Source organism: Vespa crabro, chromosome 2 (assembly GCF_910589235.1).
Source record: "Vespa crabro chromosome 2, iyVesCrab1.2, whole genome shotgun sequence".
NCBI lineage: Eukaryota > Metazoa > Arthropoda > Insecta > Hymenoptera > Vespidae > Vespa > Vespa crabro.
This window is the reverse complement of record NC_060956.1, coordinates 9659354-9683701: the sequence shown is the minus strand read 5'-3', so window position 1 is coordinate 9683701 and position 24348 is coordinate 9659354. Positions and strand designations below refer to the sequence as shown.

Here is a 24348-nt window from a genome sequence, read left to right as displayed (position 1 = left end):
TTCCAATTTATCTTTCTCTTTATTTCCATCTTATTTTTTTCTTATCTTTTTCTTCTTTTTTTTTTAATTATCGAATTAATGGCGTGTATCGCGATACGCGAAACTCTATCTACTTTGATATAAGTCGTAGAGAAACATTTTGAGAAGCTAATGAAATGTAACGATCATGAAGCAGAATAGGCTGCTGGAAATGGAAGGAGAAAAAGGGAATGACGGTGGTGGCAAATACGACACAATAGAAAAAAGAACTATGTGCATGGAAGAAACACTTACAACGAAGGCAAAAGGAAAACGAGTGGGTGTGTGCACCGAGCCGACACTATATGTATTATGCATATTAGCTATATACACGTGTACGTGTATGCGTTATGTATATGCTATGTATGTAATGTCCAAAGGAGAAAAGTGAGAAAAAGAGGGAGAGAGAAATAGAAAGAGAGAGAGAGAGAAAGAGAGAGAGAGAGGAGAGAGAGAAAGATAAAGAGAGACGATATAAGCATGAAAGCAAGTGCGGAAGGATAGCTGCATATCATCTCTCGTCTTCTTTTTTCTCTTTCTTTCTATATTTTTTTTTTTTAACTTTTAATCGATATGCAATGTGGCCATCAACGTGTATCAATTATTGATATTCTGGCTTGCGGCTAAAATACCGCAAAGATAAAAAAGTAAAAAAAATATAACGAAACGATAGAAAAACGAGAACGATGAAAGAGTATCCAGTCAGCTGATAGGAGAAAAAATTAAACACTGTATAAATTATGCTAACTGTATAGTAGAACGATCGTACGCTTTAACGAAACAACACTTTTCAAAATCGAAGGCTATAGAGCGTGTAATACGAAAGAATCGTAAAAATGTCCCGTACAATCGTTCGTCCGGTGATACTCGTCACTACTCGTTCTCTCATCATTTAAAAAAGAAAATTATTCACGTAGCATTTAAGTAGTAGAATGGTACCAAAGGAGATCCTGCAAGAGATAATGATAATAATTTAGAGTAGACAAAAACTTTCCGTTTTATCGAATGAAATGGGAAGAGAAAAAGAGCACATGGAGTAAATTTGATCGTCTCTAGTTTGTTTAGTTAGAGAAGAATTGTGAAAAAAATGTTACGATTCCTCGGATAACTTAGGGATTTAACCAAAATCGCGAGAGAAACGTATTTATACGTAAGGGTGATCATGATACGTATACGTTTTTTTCTTTTCTTTTTTTCTTTTCTTTTCTCGTACTGTATCTGGTTTCTTCGTCGCTCAACAAATTAAGAGTGAGAAAGTGAATGAGTAAATAAGTGAGTGAGTGAGAAAGAGAGAGAGAGAGAGAGAGAGAGAGAGAGAGAGAGAGAAAGAAAGAAACGAAGAGAGGGTTACGTGACGCCAGAGGGAATGAGCAATAAGAACGGATGAACGGAGGCACGAAGGTGGCGAGGACTTACCAGCCAGATATCGTGGGACTTATTGGAGGTGTGTAGAGGTGCAGGGCAACATTGATCGCCCCAATTGATCGGGTGACACCCACTCGGTCCACCCGTATCAGCACCGAGGTTACCAAAGGAGAAGAGGGTCCGCATCCTTTTCGAAGTCGCGCTATAGCTTCTGTCACCTATCTCGGAGTTGCGCCGCGAGGATCCAGTTGGCACTGAAAACCAACACGTCCGATTGGCTCACCCCGAACAACGAACATACATTTTGTCAATTCATTGTCTTATGTCCTTCCTTCCATCCATCCATCCTTTCTTTTTATCTTTCTTTCATTCTTTTTTTTTTCTTTATCATAAGTCACCATAACTTTTCTATTCTCTTTTAAGGCAACTCCTTCAGATTTGGATATAATCATCAGACTTTACGTTTCTTGATCTATTATCGATCATATGACATATGGTCAAGTCTAAAATCGAATGGATATTCACAAAAAAATATAAAAATCTGTCCTAGTATATAGCAGAGGATATTGTTTCACAGAGAAGAAGCAGAAAAAGAAACGAACTAATAAGATTTTTTCCCTGCATTTATCCATAACCCACCCTTCTTCTCACCCTTTTCGCGAACTTGTCGCATCGGAGATCCTTGTTAATACTTTTCTTGCGTTTTTCTGTTAATTTTGTAAGAAACAATCTTGTTTTTACAAAACGCACTCTTTCTATGCCTTTCTTTTTTATTTTAATTGATCCTCTTGCGGTACCGCAACCCGACACGGGGTAGAGGGTAAGGAAAGATTTTGAAAGAGAAAATGGGATTCATTGGAGGAAAGAAGAGTCTAATGAAAGGAAGGTAAAAAGGAAGAAAAAATAAATAGTAGAGAGCATGAGAGAGAGAGAGAGAGAAAATCTGAATAAAGAAAGAGAAGGAAGAAAACTATCGGAGGTGTGTACCTAGTTATCGGGGCAGGAAAGCCTTGTGCCGCACACGCCAGAGCCAGAGACTCGCCCTCTACCCCGCGGTACTTATTAAGACCGTCTCCAGTCCCCTTTGGGGCAGTGCGACCGGATGGTTCTGAAAGGATAATGCAATGAGCATAGAAAAGAGAGCTCGTCCTTGCTCGCGATCCATCGAGGTAGATTCTCAATCGATCGATCGGTTCTTTAATTCTTTATTTTTTTTTCTTTGTATTTTTTCATGGGAAGAAGAAGAAGAAAAGATCTGTACCTACCAGTTCGTTTATCAAACTACTTGTCCATTTGTCTGAGCTTTGCTTTAAAAATTCAATATTTTTGCATGCGATTACTCACCTTTTGATTTGAAGAAGAACAGTGTCTAGACGACTCGATATATATTTTGTTATTTTATCTTTTATTATTTTTATCGGCACACGACGAAAAAACGACGACAAAACGAAAGACAGAGAAAGGATATAGAGAGAGGATGCTGTAAGGAACGATAGATTGAGGGAGAGAAAGAGAGGGAGAGAGATAAGTCTACCTTGTCGAAGGTACGGGATATCCCTGAAGCGAGTGACTGAAAGCAACGTTCTGACCTTGAGAACAAGATATCACTTCCCATCCCTCGTATTTTCTCCCCGAAGAACGCGGTGCTATCTCGGTGGTACCCTCTGAAATAGTCACGTAGAATACTCAGAGGAGAAACGTATCTCCATCTTTCACTTGAGCAGTACTACCTTGTCACTGGGACAGGAAATCCCTGAGTCGCGCAATCCAACGCCGCTGTCGTCATCTTTGCAACATCGACCAGCTTGCCACCTTCGTAACGTTCACCAGCAATGCGTGGTGGGACATTGCCAGTTGGTTCTGCAAGCAAGGTCGATTCAAAGATACGACTCATCGAATTTCACTCGATTTCTAATCAATTGAATTACGATCGAAGCTTAAACTTTCCTTGTCGGATTATCCGTTGGTCTACATTTTTGTACCTGAATGCGGGTGCCGGGAAGCCTTGAACTGGACATATGAGACCAATCATTTCGTTCACAGAAATGACTTTTTTCATCGTTTTGACGTCCTTATCCTTGACGTTTGGTCGTACACTACCACGCGGTTCTGCAAGTAAGGTCGATTCAAAGACACGAGTTTCATTCGATCACTAATCGATTGAATTACGATCGAAGCTCTAACATTCCTCGTCGAATTATTCGTTGATCTACATTTTTGTACCTGAATGCGGGTGCCGGGAAGCCTTGTACTGGGCACATGAGGCCAATCATTTCATTCATCGAGATGATTTTTTTCATGAAATTGATATCCTTATCCTTGATGTTTGGTCTAACGCTACCACGCGGTTCTGCAATTTTTTAACGAACGATTATTTCCAAAAATTATTCAACTATTATTCCATTAAAACGAGTCGTCGATGCACGGCATACGATTCCAAAGATAAGGCATTCTAAAGACCCATTTTCTATCGTTCCTCACCTGTAAAAAGGTATCGGACTGCCCTGTGCCTCACAGAGCAACGTCTCAGCCTGTCCTTGAACTTTCATCATTCCATCGAATTTTGATCTAGACGGCAATCGAGGAGGACTACTTCCAACCGGTTCTAAAAAGCAAAATTTCAAAAATCTAACCTCGTCTCCGATCATTCATAGCTATTTTTCAATTTTACTCGCGTAAAGAAAAAACCTAAAGACGTTTATTCTCTCCCTCTCTCCTATCGGATATCCGAAAATACCTACAGATCGACTAAAATATGTACTTCTTCAAAATAGACGTCGGTGAAACATACCTACGCAACCTCTCCATCCATGCTTTTTCTTAAAGCCCAAACTGAAAACCAAAACTTCGACCGCACGACGTCCTATATTTAGTCAACCTACTTGTACTAAAGCGTACCTGAAGACTGGAAGTGGATTTGCTTGCGCCTGACATAACATCGCCAAAGCTTTCTGTACCGGAAGCGCAAGGACCGTTATTTTAGCCGTCGGTGGTACTTTTGGTGCAGCACGATTCACCGGTTCTAAATAGATGAACGCGGTTGTTCAATTAAATCGTTCGATCGGTTTATCACCTAATTATAATCAAATGATGATTATATCATCGATAGCATGGAACTCATAGTTACAATATAGTGTTCAATAGAATTCATTAATGTGATATTAAAATTCCTTCCTTAATGGAACGCATACAATGAAGAGAAATACAATTCACGTGTGTTATTTACTTAAGTACCTGAAAGCTGGTAGAGGGTGTCCTTGGGCAGGACACAACATTGTAACGGATGCCCCAATGTAATTAGCAAGTACATCGTATTTCGATGTTGATGCGACTCTAGGCTTGGCACCGTTAACTGGCTCTATGAAATAATCACCGTATTAAAAGGAAAGAAAATTTATAATATAAATTGATCTAAATTTAAAATATCAAAATCACGTATAATAAGAAATAAAAATGCAATTAATTTAAAACCGTTCCATTTTAACATTCTATTGAAGCTAAACGAAGCTTGTATAAGTAAACCGAAAATAAGGGGAATTATCCACGTCGTAAATTTTCATGCTTTTAACTCAATTTAAGGCTGCCCATAATTAAAATGAGCTTCAGAGTACATACATAATGTCGCCTCCGGAAGGTATATAAATTGAATGAACTGACCTAAATGCTGGAGCAGGAAAGGCCTGTGCGTCGCAGAGCAAACTCAACTCGATGCCCATCGTCACTTCAAAAGAATCGGATTTTGCTGATTTCGGAAACTTCGGTGACACGCGACCTGCCGGCTCTTCATATCCAAACAAAATATTCATTGTATTATCGTAATAACGATAACGAAAACCGTAATGAGTTTAAATACCCCTACAGGTAAACGCACCACCAATTTCATCGTTTTCGCCTGATATTCGATAATCTCCTAATTAATTTCATAAAGTTTACACTTCGTTAATAATATACGATTATCGTCCTTTTATAGAGAATCTCTTCCTTGTTGATGTACAAAAGATCGATAATAATTATCGTCATATTTCCTAATCGAATATTTTTATAGTTCTTTCTTTTCTTTTTTTTCTATATATATTATATAATTCGACTATTACTTTACCTGTAAGTAGGAGGTGGAGAAGCCTGAGCCGAGCATGTTAACGCTACAGAAGATTTAGCATGTTTAACATAAGTAACGCTTTTAGCTTCGCTCTGAAACGCAGGAGCCTTCGAGCCTACTGGTTCTGCGAAAGAATACGAGCAAAAGTCATAGAAAACGGCTATTCCTATATATCTATACCTGAACGATGGAACTGGGAAACCTTGGGCCGGACAAAACAAATTCGACGTACTTCCTTTGGCACGTATGAATGAATGCACGCGATCATCGCTCGAGAATTTTGGCGCCTTCGCTCCCACTGGTTCTAACGACGTAAAAATAACAAGGCGAACAATTTAATCTGAGAAAGAGATCCGACACACATCCGCCAAAAGAACATCAAGGACTACAGAATACCTAACCAAAAAAAAAAAAGAAAAAAATAGAAAAAAGAAAAAAGAAAAAGTAGGAAAGAAAAAAATATGCATTCATTGATACAATGAAACGAAGTAATACGTAACTATCCCGTTTAGAAATAAGAACGCGATCGATAAAAACATACTCTATCTACCTGAATGCTGGCACTGGGTGTCCCTGAGCTTGGCACTGCATCACCAATCCAGCCAACGACCTCGCCTGCAGCCATCGTTTGGCATCGCCCGTAATCGAAGGCGCTTTACTTCCCACAGGTTCTTAACCCAAAAGACGCTTTTCAACGATCATATGATAATATTAAAAAGTACGACCGAATCATTTCCGTCATAAATATCGAAGGAAATTTCTCACGAAAATAAATAATGAATCCTAGCCATCCATGTGTCTTAAATGTGTTTTCGTGCAAAACTCCAAAATCCTCTTTCGTCGTTTTGCCTTCTTAACTTTATAAAATTTACCTGAAAGTTGGAACAGGGTAAGCCTGCCCTTGGCAAGGTATCACGATATTCGTCGAAGTCCTTCTCTCCATTAAACTTCCTTTCTCACCCAATATCGACGGTGCTTTACTTCCAACAGGTTCTAACGATATAGAAATTATTCGCGATTATCAAACTAGTTTTCACGATTATCGGGAAATACGTTAGCGAGCTATATATAGCTAAGTATTACCTAAAACTGGGTACAGGATAACCCTGGGCAGGACAGAACAGTATAATACTCGACGTCGTACTGTGTTCCTTCCAATCACGTTTAGAGTCATCGATCAATGAGGGAGCTTTGAATCCGATCGGTTCTAACGATGAAAGTTCACAAAGAAAGTTTCGGTACTATCATCGACGAAAGAGAATAGTAAAAGAAAAATAAAATAGAAAAAATAAAAAGAGAGAGAGAAAGAGAAAGAGAGAGAGAGAGAGAGAAGCCATTTACCTAAAACTTGGCACAGGATATCCCTGAGCCGGGCACGTCAAGACGATGCTGGAATTCGCCCTTTTGTCCTTCCATCCGCCTTTCAAGTCACCCGTCAACGCGGGAGCTTTCGTTCCAATCGGTTCTAACGACGATAAATACGCTTTGACGTTTCTTCTCTTTTCTTCTTTTTTGTATTCGTCTTTTTTCTTTTTTTTTTTTTTTTGTTTTTTAATTCGGAAGCACGTGCGCGAGAGAAGAACATTTTATACACACACACATATATATATATATATATATATATATATATATGTTGTTTTTGTTAAAGCATTTACCTAAACATTGGTACAGGATGACCCTGAGCAGGGCACGTTAGGACGGTATTCGAATTAGCTCTCTTCTTTAACCATCCGCCTTTTAATTCGTTCGTGAAAGTCGGTGCTTTGCTTCCCACCGGTTCTAACAGATACAAATTGACATGCAATCAGCGCTAACATATTTTACTTGATTTTTATGAGACACCGAATGACTTGTTTGAGTGTAAGCAAATGAATGTATAATAAAAAGGAATTATTTGTAATCGTTCCTAAGTAAATATTTTCGAATAACACATAATATTCAATTAAAAGCTCATGAACATATATGTCGCAATTATATTTCTGGATATTAATCATTTACCTATACGTAGGTAAGGGATAACCCTGAGCTGGACAAAACAACACGACTGATGAGTCTGCTCGATTGTTCATAATAACGCCAACTACGTTGCCCATCAATGCTGGTGCTTTGCCTCCAATAGGTTCTGATAAAATAATGAGATAGATCGAGCGACTCGATATACTCTCGAAATAAACCGAGAAACCGGAAGAGAGTACCCCTTGCGAAAGAAATGATACGATCGAGAACGCGTATTCTTTGATCTTTTAAACGCAAGATATAAATTACCTAAATGATGGCACAGGATAAGCCTGCGCTGGACACTGCAGTACGATGCTAGAATTCATCCCTTTTTCCATCCATACGCCTTTTACGTCACCGCCAGTAAACGCTGGTGCTTTACTTCCTACTGGTTCTAACAACGCAAAAATAAATAAAAAAAAAAAAAAATAATCGAGAATGGAAATATTAGTAAATTATCTAAAAGTTTACCGGTTGGAACAGGGGACCCATAAAAATATACGAAAGATACTGTTTTTCGATTAAATTCTAAGTTACTATATACGTCCACGTGATTGTATCAGGCATGAAAAAAAATAAAGAGATAAAGAGAAATATATATTCGTTTACCTAAAAGAAGGCACAGGATAACCCTGAGCAGGACACCTTAGCACAACGCTACCGTCAGTCTTTTTTTCCAATATCATTATCATTTTTATATCACCCATCAATGCTGGTGCCTTACCTCCAATTGGTTCTAACAATGCAAAAAGAAGAAAATATAACAATACTATCAACGAAGTGAATTTTAATAAACCACTATCGGTTGGAACAGGGAACCCATGAAAGCTAAATGGAAACAATGAAATTATACATCTAAAAAATAATCCAACTAATTAAAACCCGTACTTTTATCTCTGTTACGATAAATTATCAAAAGTGTATCTTAACGCTAAATATTCAAGTATAAAAGGAACAATAAAGTCACCGGAGTAAATTAACATCTTTCTATAATTAACGACTTTCTATAATTCTCTTCATTAGCCGCGTAAAATGGAATACGGGAGTGGAAAGATACTCCGTTTAAAGATTAATAAAGGTTTACCTAAAGGAAGGTACAGGATAGCCTTGCGCTGGACATGTTAAGACGATGCTTGAGCTTGCTTTGTTTTCCATCCATCCGCCTTTCAAATTGCCTGTCAATGCCGGCGCCTTGCTTCCGACTGGCTCTAACGATTTTCACATACATAACAAATATACAGAAAGAGAGAGAGAGAGAGATTGAAGAAAGCATGCTCATTCTTCGGATAAATACGAGCGAGAATATACCGTAAAAGTCTCTTTTCAACTTCTCTATCTAGATATTTAGTATAAAAATACTTATATGTTGGAACTGGGAACCCCTAGGCAGGACAAAAGAGAGTAAGATTTTGGCCAACGATTCGATCATACCAGAACTTCTTAGCATCGCTCGAAAACTTTGGTTTTCCAAAGTAGCCACTGGCTCTACAATCATGAGATTTGCCAAAAAAAAAAACTAAAAATAATGGGAACACAAAAGAGCAACTTACTAGCTCTAAATTTTCGTAATCGAATGATCCTTGCCTTTTTTAATCGTCTACACGTATTTATGTAAATATTAAATACCTATAAGTTGGAACTGGGAACCCCTGAGCAGGACAGAAGAGAGTGAGATCTTGGCCAACGACTCGATCGTACCAGGATTTCTTAGCATCGCTCGAAAACTTTGGTTTCCTCGTAGCCACTGGCTCTATAATCGTGAGATTTGCCAAAAAAAAAAAAACGAAAAATAATGGGAGACATAAGAGAGCAGCTTACTAGCTCTAAATTTTCGTAATCGAATGATCCTTGCCTTTTTTAATCGTCTACACGTATTTATGTAAATATTATATACCTATAAGTTGGAACTGGGAACCCCTGAGCAGGACAGAAGAGAGTGAGATTTTGGTCAACGATTCGATCGTACCAGGCCAATTTAAAGTCACTCGAAAATTTTGGTTTCTTCATTTCCACTGGCTCTACAAACATCAGATTTGCCAAAGGAATCACTAATAATCAAGACTTCAAAGTGAGTAATAGTCGTAATTGAACGATCCTTTCTCTTTTCTAATCATTTACACGTATTTATGTAAATATTATATACCTATAAGTTGGAACTGGGAACCCCTTAGCAGGACAGAAGAGAGTGAGATCTTGGTCAACAATTCGATCATACCAGGCCATCTTAAAGTCGCTCAATAACTTTGGTTTCTTCGTTGTCACTGGTTCTACAATCGTGAAATTTGCCAAAGAAACGAATAATAATTGAGACACAAGAACAATACTATTTGTACTCATCTCGAATTACTTTAAGTTCTCATGATCGAATGCTCCCTTTCTTTTCTAATCATCTATACACGTATTTATATAAATATTATATACCTATAAGTTGGAACTGGGAACCCCTGGGCAGGACAGAAGAGAGTGAGATCTTGGTCAACGACTCGATCGTACCCGGCGAATTTAGCATCGCTCGAGAATTTTGGTTTCTTCGTTGCCACTGGCTCTACAATTGTGAAATTTCCCAAAAAAAACGAATAATATAATCGGAACGTGACACGAGAATACTATTCGTCTAAAAATACTATAAATTTTCCTGATCCTTTTCTTTTCTGAGTCGTCTATATGTATTTATATATGTTATATACCTATAAGTTGGTACTGGGAACCCCTGGGCGGGACAAAGCAGAGTAGTATCATGATCGATGACACGTTCGTACGAAGTGATCTTCGACTCCGTCGAAAATTTTGGCTTCCTCGTAGCTACTGGCTCTAACACGGATAAGAACAACATAGGCATGCTTGATGTCTAATTCTCTCGACTTTGTTATACCTATAAGTTGGAACTGGGAACCCCTGGGCAGGACACAACAAAGTGAGATCTTGACTTGCTGCCCGATCATACCAGCCTACTATCTTAGAGTCACTCGAGAATTTCGGCTTCCTCGTTGCCACCGGTTCTGTCGCGATATTTAACAAACAAGCAAAAAGAAACGAATGTTTTTTTCGATCAGTCTTATCGACGAACATCGAACATAATTAGAATATTATTTCAGTCGAGAAGCAAGGAGACGACGATTGATATTCTAAAAATTTCTCTGAATATCTGTAAAGAAGCGATCTACAAAGGCCTTGAACTACGGCTTTCAAGAGAAAGTAATATAATACCTGGTCACGGGAACAGGGTGGCCCTGGGCATTACATAGCAAGCTTACTTCCGTGTTCTCTTTACGGAGGAAAAAGAAAGACTTTACATCTCCGAGAAATGCGGGTGCTTTGCTTCCCATGGGTTCTGGGAAAGAAAATGAAAAGATGGACAAAATCTCCTCGAAGTCAGCCCTACTCTCATTTTTTTCTCTCTTTCTTCTACTTGGACAGGGTACCCCGATGGTACTTTGACCCACATTCCAAATTCACGACCTTCAAGCGTTCTAAAGAAAACAGCGTACTTTAAAACGGACGACATTAAAGTCTCTCTAAGTGACTTCATTCAAAAGATATCTACACTACTTGTAGAAAACGCGAGTGTATCTTTGACTTTGCAAACAGAACTGACCTACCTCAGACCTATTACGTACAAGGACGACTTCTTTCTTTGTAACGACGACATCATAAAAATAGAATATTTTCATCTTTTTCAATTCACTTCGCAATCGAGATTCAAAAGTAATATGCTACAAATTGTTCATTAAAAATAACATTATTTAAATTCATATTAATAGATTTTCGTTGATATACATACTAAGTATTTATAAATTCATTTTAACGAATAATCAAAGAATTCTAATAAATCTCGAATTCGAAGAGCTAAAGTAAATTTCAATCGAAATCTTTCAACACTAGTCCAATACCTAGCTTTAGGAGGCGGATGGCCTTGAACGTTACAGAGAAGACCAATATCCAAGTTCACTCTTCGTATCAGCAAGGAGAGTTTAGTATCTCCAGCAAAAGCAGGTGCTTTGCTTCCGACAGGTTCTAAACAGCATCGGAATTCGATTACTTGGATACAATGGCTAGGGACAAAGATATGAGAGGTTCTCTCGCGACGAAAAGCAATTAGTTCGACGAAAAGCAATTAGCTCGACGAAGCAACGAACCAATTACAAGATCAAGATTATCATCGAACTTTCATACCTAAACGTAGGGACAGGGTTACCCTGGGCGTTGCAGGAGATGCTAACTTCTGTTCCGATTCGTCGAGATAGCAAAGAGATCTTGGCTTCCCCAGAAAAGGCAGGTGCTTTGCTTCCAATTGGTTCTAAACATTATCGAAGGAAAAACGAAAATTTCAAAGGAAAACAAAAAAGTTTTGTTTGCTCGATCAAAATATATCCTAATCATCCCTAAAAAGAATCTAGCCTTTTCAATTTACCTAGTAGTAGGGACAGGGCTTCCCTGAGCTGCACAAAATATTGTGATAGGCTGTCCCTCATATCTTCCAATTGTACGGCTCAGATCATCCGACGTAAGCCTAGGTGATCTCGCGCCTACAGGCTCTGAAATCGACGATCGTTTTGGATCCTCAAAGAGGAGATAGATCTTCTCTGATGCAAAAAGATATTATTTTACCTGACAGCTGGAACGGGAAATCCCTGAGCGTTACAGGCTAGCACCACGCCGATACCCTCGCGTCTCGAATAAGCGCTCAACGTAACATCGCTGGAGAATATCGGAGACTTGAATCCAACAGGCTCTAGGAGAATAGGTTCAGATCGAAACGATCGTTCGAGTGGTTCATCAAAAAATTAATTCTATTTGTTGAAAGAAAAAAAAATAAAGAGAAAAAATAGTGTAAAGAAATAATACGAGTAAAAGCTATAAAGATGAAATCAAGTTTAACTCTCGTATCGATAGAAAATTTAATACCGACATGTGAAAAAATTGATTTGAAAAATGAAACTAGCATGGAAATGATACTTTCGAAAGTACACACACGTTCGAGATGGTAACGAGATTGATATAACGTGATACGCGTAGATGTATGATAGAATCCACGGTGAGTAATTGTCTCACCTTGTAATTGGAACAGGATAGCCTTGCAAAGGACACACGAGGCTCACCGCACCGTCCAATTTCATTTCGACGAATTCGACTTTCCGATTGGCCGGTAATTTTGGTTTCGCGCTCGAAGTCGGTTCTAATCGAGAACGAAAGATCCTTTGAGAGATAACGATTATTACTGACCGTGTAATAGGGACAGGGAACCCTTGAGCTGGACAAGTCATCGACACCTTGCTCATGCTCGGAGTTGGCTTGACCACTTTTATATCGGCATTTGTAAACTTTGGCTTTACACTGGTTACCGGTTCTGAATATAAAAGAAACATCTTGTAGAAGATTTCGAGTTCCTTTAGCAAATTGGAATTTGTCTAAGTTCCTCAACGCTGGGTCCAGGTACATATCCCTCGATCAACTACAAGTTCATTGAACGATTTAAACGAATTAATTTGAAGCTAAATTGAAAACTGTTTCAATTATCCAGGAAAAAAAACGAAGGAAAACTCGTCGAAGGAAAGGATACAAAGTGGTGTATCGATTAAACGATTTATTGGTTATCCCTTGCCGCCTTTCTAAAAACAAAAATAAGGTTGCCTTTGTTGTCGTCGTCGTCGTCCATGTCACGTTCATTGTGAAAAAGAATGACGTGCTTGCAATAAGTTTACCTACCGTGAAATTGAGAACTGACTCTGTCTGCCCCGGCGATAATCATGTTGAAACGAGCACCACAAAAAACGAAGCTTGAGAAAACCTTTAAAATCTCTAATTCCTCTATCGAAGAACTTACTTAGATACCGGAACAGGATACGCCTGTGCAGGACACAAAAGTTGAACGCTTCGTGCTTCTAAACTTTCGAAAGTACGACTTTTATCGATCGTGGGAAACTTGGGCTTTGCAAAGCCAACCGGTTCTACAAATTAGACTGAGAATAGAGGTTAAGCTTTATACACTACATTAAATCGATAGCAAAAAGTAAAAGTGACGTAACCAGATCAGATTTTTGTATAAAAAAAAAAGTGAGACCTAAGATTTGTAATATTTTTGAAAATCCTGATTCATTATAAAAGTTACGTCACTGTCGAATGACAAACATCATTATAAAGTTGACTATCTGATTACTGGGACAGGGTTAAAAACGCGTAACGAGATCTCAGTCAACGCAAATTGATCAACCTACCTATATGTGGCAACTGGATATGCTTGAGCCGGACAGAGCAACGTAAAATTTGTATCTTTCGTAACACGCAATCCAACATCATTCACGGATGGAAATCGAGGCTTAGTACTTGAGGCAGGTTCTAAAAAAGTCGATTCGACGAGATTCTTTTAAATTCTTCTTCTGTTTTCTAAACACTGATATGCTGGAATAGGGATACTCCCTATCAAACTTGATATCTTCAATATCCTAATATAATAATACTTCGCTTACGTATTTAAAACTTAAGTTCTTTCTACCTGTCTACTATCAAAATGAAAACAATTTTGTCACTTCTATAAATCTCCTAAAAGATAACGCTTTCGTCTGCCTACCTATATAAAGGAACTGGATATCCTTGAGCAGGGCATAAAAGTGTAACGCTTTTTAAGGAAGATGCGCTGAATCTTAGAAGGTCGCTCGATCCGGACAACTGTGGACGAGTACTGGATGCCGGTTCTAATGAAAAAATATACAATCATCGTATCCTCCAACTTCAAATAGATACGTCCAAGCGGATGATCTTTCTTTACCTGTGCAATGGAACAGGAAACCCTTGGGCAGGACACAGCAACGTCATCGCACCACCAAGGGACACTTTGAAAGTCTGCGAATCGTGTAACGACGGAAATTTTGGACGGGTGCTTGCAACAGACTCTACGAAATATCGGAAATAACACGAGTACTTGAAAGTGATATAATATCTATATTAATATCTATACACAATTTGGTTAATAAGAATAAAATATCGTTGTTGACATTAATTTGTACTTCCCTACTTCCTATTTTGAATTCTTGCTATTCTATGAAAGTATTTACGAATTTATCTTATTTATTTAAAAATTCAAAAATTGATTTATTTATTTTGAAATTCGACAAAATGATCACGAATCAGAAGAAATAAAAGAAAAAAATACGAATATTCCTACTACCTCGTACATTTCATCTTTAACTCCTTTCCTTTGGTATAGCAGCCGTGCATTAACGCGCTTCGAATTAATCTATTTCAATTTTTTATATCGAAGATATTTTATGTACCTGAAAGCTGGAACGGGAAAGGCTTGAGCCGGACATGGTAGACTCAGCGATTCGTTGCGACGAACCGTATACGTCGTATAGGTACGCGAATTCTCTGTCATCGGGAATTTTGGCTTTGTGCTGGCGACTGGTTCTGTGAGAAAGGACTTTCATTTGGGTGTGATCGTCATGGATCGAAAAGTCAAATATTATTTTTGGCAATCATTTTCAACCCTGTTGCATGAAATCATTCAATTTCGCTGGGGCAGGGTAATCAATTTTTTAATTAATTTAATTAATTGCAGATATATCTATTGCAACAATTTCATTCAATGTTGATTGAACTATCACACCCGAAAGTTCTTTTCATACACAAATTTCCAATCGAGTAATTTCATTTTCCAATTCTAATATCTAATCTTATAATATATAATACAATGACCTCGTCCCACCTATACAATGGAATAGGAAATCCTTGAGCAGGACACAGTAAGGTTAGAGGGTTGCCACTTTTAGCAATAAATCCACGAGAGTTATCCATCGTTGGAAATTTAGGACGAACACTTCCTACGGGCACTGTGGATTAGAACGAGAGAAAAATAGAACGTTGAACGTTAGTAACGTTCCCATTGAAATACAAAAATGCTTTCTATGCAAGGACAGGGAACCTAGCAACTAGAAGAGCTCCTCTTGCTGCCTCATTTAAACGTTGCCTCTCTACTTTTTCAAAAAATACGTCTACGTTTATCTTCTTTCAACGTGTGCCATTATTTCACTAAATGAATTCTTTAGCAACGATCAATATAAATGATTTCCTTCGCCTTCGTACTTTCACTTTGCCATTGTATTCGTTTCATCAATTAATATTATTGTTATTGGTCAAAGATTTTCATATCGATCGTACCTATAAGTCGGAACCGGAAATCCTTGAGCGGGACAGAAAAGGGAGAGACTGTCGTTCGTCTTCGCTGAAAGTCCAATCAGGTTGATCGTACTCGAAAGTTTAGGTCGTGCACTTGCCACAGGTTCTGTATATTTATGGCCCCCCAAGTGAGATTACAAGAGAATAATTACAATCGTTGAATAGTAATCCAAACTATTTGACAATTCGCGACTTACTTGTGTACGGGAACAGGGAACCCTTGGGCTGAACAAGCTAGAGTAACTGAACCGTCTTTGATCGTACGAAATCCTCTAGTATCATCTATCGTTGGAAATTTTGGACTCACGCTACCAACAGGTTCTGAATAATAATAGTAATAATAATAATACTGATGATGATAATAATCGCCAAATTTGAAACTCGTATTGAAAATGTGTCTTATGTACCTGTCTACTGGGACAGGTATACCCTAAGGGTTATAATTCATCGTGAAAGGTATTGTCAATGAATCGAAATTATTGAACTTAAATCTACTATGATCGTACCTATGAGATGGGACAGGAAATCCTTGAGCAGCACACAATAGCGTCATACTTCCACCTTGGTACGTCATGAAACCGTTTATGTTCGACATAACCGGAAACTTCGGCCTTACACTGCCAACCGGTTCTAAAGAACCGATAAGATCGAAATTAATCCAAATCTAACGACGCATTTTTCTTTACCATTAAGGGACAGGGAAACCCTGATAGAACTTTAAAACGAAACGACTCAAATATCTCCAACAACCGTACGTGAACAACATTCTAATTCTAGCATTCTAGTGCTACTAACTGAAACCCTCGAAGCAGAGTAGAATAATCGTATTTCTAATCCTTAATATCTAACTATGAATTATCTCTGTTTGTAGCAACCATAAATTTTCTTTTTTGTATTCGAAAGGAAACAGAGATAAATAAACGGATAGACGAGAAATAAACGAGACATTCTAACGATTTTAAGGCTCGACTTACTTGTACACAGGAACAGGGAAGCCCTGAGCGGGACACAATAAAGTGACCGAACCATCCATGGTTGTTCGGAAACTCCTGGAGTCGTCAATCGTTGGAAACTTTGGTCTCACACTGCCGACCGGTTCTAATTGTGTCGCGTTATTAAAATTGATTTGTTATTACCTACTTATTACTTAGATATCGACCTATTCATACCGCTGTCATATTTTTGTTCTCTACCTGTGCAAAGGAACGGGGAACCCCTGTGCTGGGCACAACAGGGCTTGCGAACCGTTGACTAGTGCTCTGAAGCCACGGATGTCATCTGTAGAAGGAATCTTTGGACGTACGCTTCCAACGGGCTCTAGAAAGTATACCTATGTTTAGAGATTTCTAATAACCTTTCTAATATCTTTTTGCTATTCCCTAAATCATAATAACAAAATGGAACAACATGGTGGAATCAAAGTTATTAAAAACTGTAGAATGTTAAGATCAAGTGAAATGGGTCAGCCGCAATATCGATCCTTAAACGATTGTCGTATTAATTTGACATCAATAGATGTCACATTCCTGCGTTTATCGATCTTCGACTCGGTATTTCCCGATGGTGTCTCTGAGAATATATGGAAAAGCGCTGACGAGAGAAATGGAACGTCGAATATGTAGAGCATCAAGTCCCATTCTCTCTGACGGTTTTGAAAGAGAACATCGATCCGAAAAAAAAATATCAGTTATCGTTATTATTATTATCGCTTATTTTAATTAAATTCAATTTCGATAATAAAATAAAGTGTTTAAAAGATTCTACTTTATCATTTCCTTATTTTCTCGACACCATTCGGTTAGCACTTAAATAAAAAATTATCCCTTTCGTGCTCTCTAAACCCTTTATCAAGATTCCGCTCCTTTTATTGACCCGCTTACAAGACCGACGCGATACGATAGAAAATATCGTACCTATAAGATGGAACCGGAAATCCTTGAGCAGGGCACAGAAGCGGTATATTGTCACTGGAACTCGTTGAAAGTCCATTTATATTGTCCATACTTGGAAACTTTGGTCGTACACTCCCCACAGGTTCTGCATAACGAAAAGATCGTAGAACCTTATACTTTATTAATAGCAACCCTTTCCTATTTTGGCCATTGATCATGATCATTAGAGCATTCTAATCCTTGTTATCTCATCATTGTTTCGTATTATATATATATATATATATATATAAATATATATAAATATATAATAATATATATATTATATATATATATAAATATATATAAATATATAATAATATATATATTATATATATATATTTATATATATATATAATTGTACATTTGTTTTTATTACCCATTTAAAAGACAATTCGATCCACGAATAAAGGACTTCGACCAACGTTTATGTTTCATCAATCGTTGTGACACATTTTGTTCTCCATCAATATCATAAAAGTGGAACAATTAAACACTCAACGAAGCTGAAGAATGCATTGTTCGATAACGATAGAAAAATATTTCATTTTTCAGTAAAAAATAAAAAGGAAAGAAAAGAACAACAAATGCAAGAGACAAAGAGCAAAAATGAATAACAGCTTCTTTAAGTGTTACGTCCACATTTCAAAACTATGACTCGTTCGAGAGACGTTAAATTATTTTATAGAGAACTTACCACGCGAGAGCGAAGGTCAGAGCCCGGAGATCGCGAGAGAACGTCGTTAAGAAACGAAAGAATTTTGCGCTTCGATCATTGATTTTTTTTTCTTTTTTTTTTTTTTGTTTTGTTTTTCCTTCTTCAAATGTAATTTTCGTAACCGATCATGCCAAGAGTCAAGTTTTGGGCGGGCGGTGGCGCGTGCCCGCAGGGGTACCCTGTCCCAGCATTCAGGTTTACCAATCAACTCGATCCTTTGATGATTCTTTTGAAAACAATGAAATTGTTGTATTAACTTACGATTTGAGGAAATCAAATATGTACATTATGTTTCTTATATTCTAAATAAATTAATACATTCAATCACTTCTATTTTTACTGCAAATTGTTACAAAAAATAATGAATAATTGCAAAATGATCGAGCTAATTGGCAAAAAAGTCCAGATGTATAATTATAATGTATAAGAAAATTAATTTTTCAATAAAAATATTGCGAAATATATCGATAAAATATATAATTAGTAAAGAATTTATCATTTTTATTCTATTCATATTCTAACATTTGTAAATTGGTAGAAAAATTAATTTTCTTTTCAATAAAAATTTCGAAACCAGACGTATTTCCATGCATACAAAAATTCTAATATTTGTCGCTGTCTCAAATCAAATTAATGTGTCATTATGCGTGTAAACAAAATTATCTCTGACTTCACTACAAAATATCACTCGAATTACAACGAATTGTCATATAATTATTTAAACATATTCGACGTATAATACATATAATTAATGTCAAATAATTATCAAGCGAGATTGTATCATCGAGACGTCTGGATTCAAAATCGAAAGTACGATTCTGATTTACGTAGATATAGAAATGAATAAATGAAAAATTAATTCCAAACTCGATAATATCATTCTTCGAATTTGATAATACGATATTATTAAGGATAAATCTTTAAAAAAAAAAAGCCATCAGAATCGTTATTTCAATGTGAAGGTAAAAAATTTCTATTCTTCGACTTACCGGTAATGACGAGACGTCCCTTAGTAGCAGATAATCTTGTTTCTCCGGTGAGTCTGTGTTTCGTGCGGCATTGATAGGTCTTGTATCCGTCTTCAGGTCCAACATCTCTGATGTGCAGTTCTCCAGAGGGCAAAACCAAGTATTTTCCATCTATTCCGAAAACCCCCCGAAAGGAAAAGATTAATAATCTTTATTTCAACTTTATCACAAAATCGTGCAAATCAAAACGATTGATACTCGACTGGTAAAAATTTATATTTAAAATTAATTTATATTTAAAATTCATATAAAAATAATAACGTACTCAAGAAATAAAAGAGTAAATTTTTCATAAAACATTCAATCGAGATAAAGTTCAATCACTTTGAAAAAATGTGCACGATACTCGAACATTCTTGCGAACATTCGAATACAATGGACGATTAATTGAACACACTTGCATGCATGCCACACTACGATCCTTGTTTCCCAAGTGAGTCGAACATTGAATACCGAGAGATTTCGTATCTATTTCCTACTTCAATCGTCCGACACACACCGCTTGGGAGTTCCAACACGTTAATATAACGACAAGAGGAAATATTGTAAACACATTCGACGCTTAATTAAATGTATTGTTTGTTATCGAGTAAATACAAGGCCGATAACATTTGTTGTACTCGAATATTATTATAAGAGTTTCACATTATTTCCTCCAACCCTTTGCACTTTGAGAAACGTTAAATTTAATAAAATTAATAATATGTCTTATAATATATGTATTTACATATTTGTTAATATACGATGTTTCAAATTCACCATCAATAGAAAGTTAACCGTGCATAGATAGCGGTCAATTTAACAAATATATATAAAATTGTGCTTTGAAAACGCAACATATATTACTTACTCTGTCATAATAGAATATTGATATTCTTTTCTAAGTACAAATTGTAATTATTTCAATGAAAATAAATATTTTTTCGTGAATACGCATAATTGTTGATTAAAATCTATCTTTCTAATACAATTTTTGAACGACTATATCTCTCAAATAAATTATTATTTTATTATGAACTTTTGAAACGATAATCACATGGTTTAGTGAAAAGGGTCCATTGTTGGAATTATTTTGTTAACATTTCCCTATGTCATGCTTTGCAACATTTGAAAATTTTAGGAAACAATTTATTTTCTAGAAAGTATTATAATAAAATTAATTTATTTTTAAGTCTGTTTAACTGAACGTTAAATTAAATTAAATCTAATATTTATGAATATAAATATATAAATATTTATAAATATACACATGTGAATAAGAAAATCTGCCCTAATAATTAACAATCTGTTAAAAATGGAATCAGATATTATCTGTCGCAAAACAGGACATATGGAACGAATTAATCAAAGTCATGCAGTTGAAAAGCAAACTCAAGCGATTACAACACTACGAAATATTTTAATAACTATAAACTTATAAAAAATGATTTTTGGGAATGGCGTGCTTGGGAAAGGATAAAAAGATAAAAAAAAAGAAAGAGAGATAAAAGGACAAGAGAATGTCTGGGACAGCGCGAGCAGCGGCAGTCAACGTCGTACGAATTTATTCCGAAAAAGATTCGATACACTTGGTAACAATACACGAAGTTCTCGAAAACGACGCTTATATGTACCCGGCTTCGAAACGTTCGAAACGTAAGAGAAGAGCGCTCGAATAGAACGGGAATTCTCCATCAACTTTCTAGAATTATATAAGATTATGAGAAAAATCGAGGAAAGGGTCGATCGACCGAATATGAAAGTACACTCAAAGAAAAAAGAGAAGAAATCACGCATTCAAGATCCTTGCTGAAATTCAATTTCCTGACATACAGTAGTTGAATTCTCTTTTCCTGACTTGAGCTAGGAGGTGTATCGTTTGTCAAGAAAAACGAAAATAAAAAAATCAAAAGAAGCAACAACAACGATCTTGCACGTCAGACCCTTCGCGTGCTGTTATACGATAAATAACATTAATTAATTTTCACGCTAACGTCAGAGATAAAAAATCCTTCATTATCGATATGACAATTAAATTGGGATGGTCAATTAGATGGTTGTCGAGAGTAATCTTGATATTTACTGAAAAAGTTTTGTTCAACGAACTTTAACTTTCTCGATAGTTCCTTTAATTTTCTCCTTTTTTTTTATTTTATTTCATTTCATTTCATTTCATTTCATTTCATTTTATTTTATTTTACTTTATTCAATAGAAGAAGAAACATACGACGAGGAGAAAAGTCAACGGTCTAAATCTAGAAGCTTCTTCGAAATTCGATTAAAGTATGAATCAGGGTGAACTTTCGATGATCACCGACATTTACGATGCATACAAAGGACAGGACAAGACGACAAATATCATTTCACGCGAGTCGATATTTCTTTCTGTTAAATGTGTGTACCATAATCAGGGCTAGGATAAATGTCAGTGGTATTATCTTCGATCCAAGAGTCGACTTCCACGAATTCGGCGACGAAGCTCGGTATGTGACACTTGATAATAGCGGCGTTCCCCCGTAGGACGTGTTCGTCCATCACGTTCACTGCATACCGCTGCCCGACAACTGTAACCAGACATCGGTTTCCGGTTTTACCATAAAGATGCAAATCTTCTACACCGTGTATTCTACTGATCAATAAATACGATCGATAGCTACATCAAATTCTTTTTTTCACGTTCGAAATATATATTTGATGTTATATTAATTACAAGATCATCATTGTATCGTCTTAAATTAATTCATTAATTTTTTCATTAAACCTGCGTAGAGATCTGCATCTTTGGCAGATAATATATCGCGTGCATTTGCAAAGAAGGACCGTTTATGACTTTAGAAAACTAGAAGAAAATACATAATATTTTTGCCGAGCAAACGAGTTTAACGACGTTCATTTGATCTTCCATGTTATTATCCTCGTTCAAGGAACTTAACTTACGAAAGGGGGAAAATAATAGGTACGTTTAGAGTAATACGTTCGAGTCGATGTCTCTACCGTATGACTGGTCGTCAGCAACATAACTTCCGCCATTCGAGTCGATCCAACCTACAACATCCACGTGGTCTGCTACGAAGGAGGGAACTTGACATTTGAAAATGGCCGCGTTGCCACGTATCGCGAACTGGTCGTAAACCTGAACTTCAAAGTACTGCCCGACCACTGTAATAAAGTGAAAGAAAAAGGATAAAAAGAGAAGAGAGAAAGAGGCGGAATACAAGAATGAGAGAGACCGGAAGAACGATTAAAAAAAAGGAGTCGAAGAGAAAGACAGAGAGAGAGAGAGAGAGAGAGAGAGAAAGAGATTGAGTGGAACACGACCACCCGCTTTGATCTCACAGATTAAAATTTCAATGAACCGAGCAGGGATCAACTCGTGAATTCGATATCCCACGATCGTACGATGCATCTATGAATCTTCGTCAGATTCACTGAATGAAAGTGGAATATCAATTAAACGGTGCAAAACTTCATCAGGTCATCGTTTAGTTCGACACGTTCGTTAGATCGATTTTTACGAAATACCGATATTCCGACATAGAAACAAACTACAAAGAAACCACCGAAACATTTACAGACACAGAAATTTTTAACAGATTGATTGATCAAAATGAATCATCTTTTACTACAAACTTTATCCTTCTCAAGTCCCATAAATAATACGATCTTTTAAACATCAATTGGAAACTTTCTCGATAGAATTAACAATGTGTTGACTGAAATATTTAAAAAGATGTTCAATAGAGATCATGTTATTCTAAATCATAGACATCGTTTCTTTTCCTGTGAACAATTCCTTCTTTTCGGCGAAAATCAATGTAAACCTATTAAGGGTGATGATCCTTAACGACATTACGAATCCATAATCATTTCCAACTGATGACATGTCAGAGATCAAATTTAATGGATTCTTGTTTGAACGATCACCCAACAGAATTTCTCTCGGAAAGAGAGTATGAGAAACAGTTTGATGGAAAAAGATAGAAAAAGAAAAAAAAGGTAGAGAGAGAGAAGAAAAGAGAGAGAGATAGAAAGTTATAGAAGTGGATAAAGCGCCGTAGGAAAATTCAATTCTATCGTCGGCAAATAGCCCCGGAAACGACCCTCTCTTCACCGAAAAGCGAATATAAAGTCGACGAGGCTGGTCTCATCTCTTCGTAGAGAGACGGTACGTTAATTTGCTCTCGGCCTGATTAGTCTGACTTAACCTAATCCGAGGTTCCCAAGCCAAACGAGGCCACTGCCAGCCGCGCGCGCGTTTCCATCCATCCATCCATCCGTGTAAAACCGAGAATCGATCGAGAAAAGGGTAGGTGCAAAGTTTGCCTCGGACTCGTGCTTTCCATTCCATCGACCATACTCTTCTTTTTTTCTTTTTCTTGTTTTTTTCTTTTTTTTTTTTATACACTGTGACGATCACCGTATTCGATCGTATGCAATACTCTCCCACTCTAGGAAGACAAGAAAAATGATTTTGTGTGCGTATGTACACGCACGCGAATGGAGAACCGCGTTACCCGACACCCAAGGATGAGCACGAGGTGTAATTTAATATAGTAATTTAATTAAAGTACCGTGTCGAATGCTCTAATGCTTTTCCCATTCTAATTTTCCTACTAACTTAATCACCGATAGTATCATAAACATTTATAGCTCGCGTTTAATTTATTATGATATTATTCGATTTCAAAAAAGAATTCAAGGAAAATGTTTTCTGGCATGCCGATGTATCTACGAGAGCTTTATGTAAAATAAGAATGCAACAAAATCAACGCCGTTCGTTAATTCGTTTTTACATTCGAAATCGTACGACGATAGAAACTATACCCTTTTCGTCTTGATTACTAGAGGTATATGTCGAACCGTCCTCAACTGCAAGCCACTCGATCACGTCTACAAAATCCGCCACGAAGCTGGGCACAAGACACTTCAAGGTTGCCGTATTACCGCGCAAGACGAACTCGTCGATGACTCTCGTCTCGTAGAACTGCTGGACCACTGCAACGCGCCGTTTCCCAGAAAGAGATAGGTAGATCGTTATGTGAA

The 24348-nt window shown here is 37.0% G+C and overlaps 1 protein-coding gene across 50 annotated transcripts in view; it reads right to left on the bottom strand.

Moving 5' to 3' along the window:
• LOC124421957 (Down syndrome cell adhesion molecule-like protein Dscam2) overlaps window positions 1-24348 on the bottom strand; it is a 68692-nt gene that overhangs the window by 29406 nt on the left and 14938 nt on the right. For 7 of the 50 annotated variants that reach the window (XM_046957740.1, XM_046957703.1, XM_046957704.1 and 4 more), the window contains exons 6-7: window positions 19288-19437; window positions 5663-5786 (exon numbers count right to left, since the gene is read on the bottom strand). In XM_046957740.1, the coding sequence (XP_046813696.1) occupies window positions 5663-5786; window positions 19288-19437 (274 nt within the window). Of the gene's footprint in view, window positions 1-3606; window positions 3734-4281; window positions 4406-4617; window positions 4742-5040; window positions 5165-5482; window positions 5607-5662; window positions 5787-6354; window positions 6476-6565; window positions 6690-9901; window positions 10026-10687; window positions 10812-13304; window positions 13429-14048; window positions 14173-14751; window positions 14885-16845; window positions 16970-17565; window positions 17690-19287; window positions 19438-21707; window positions 21870-22299; window positions 22465-24129; window positions 24301-24348 lie in introns of all 50 variants that reach the window. The other 43 variants (XM_046957698.1, XM_046957702.1, XM_046957699.1 and 40 more) reach the window with 23 other exon arrangements.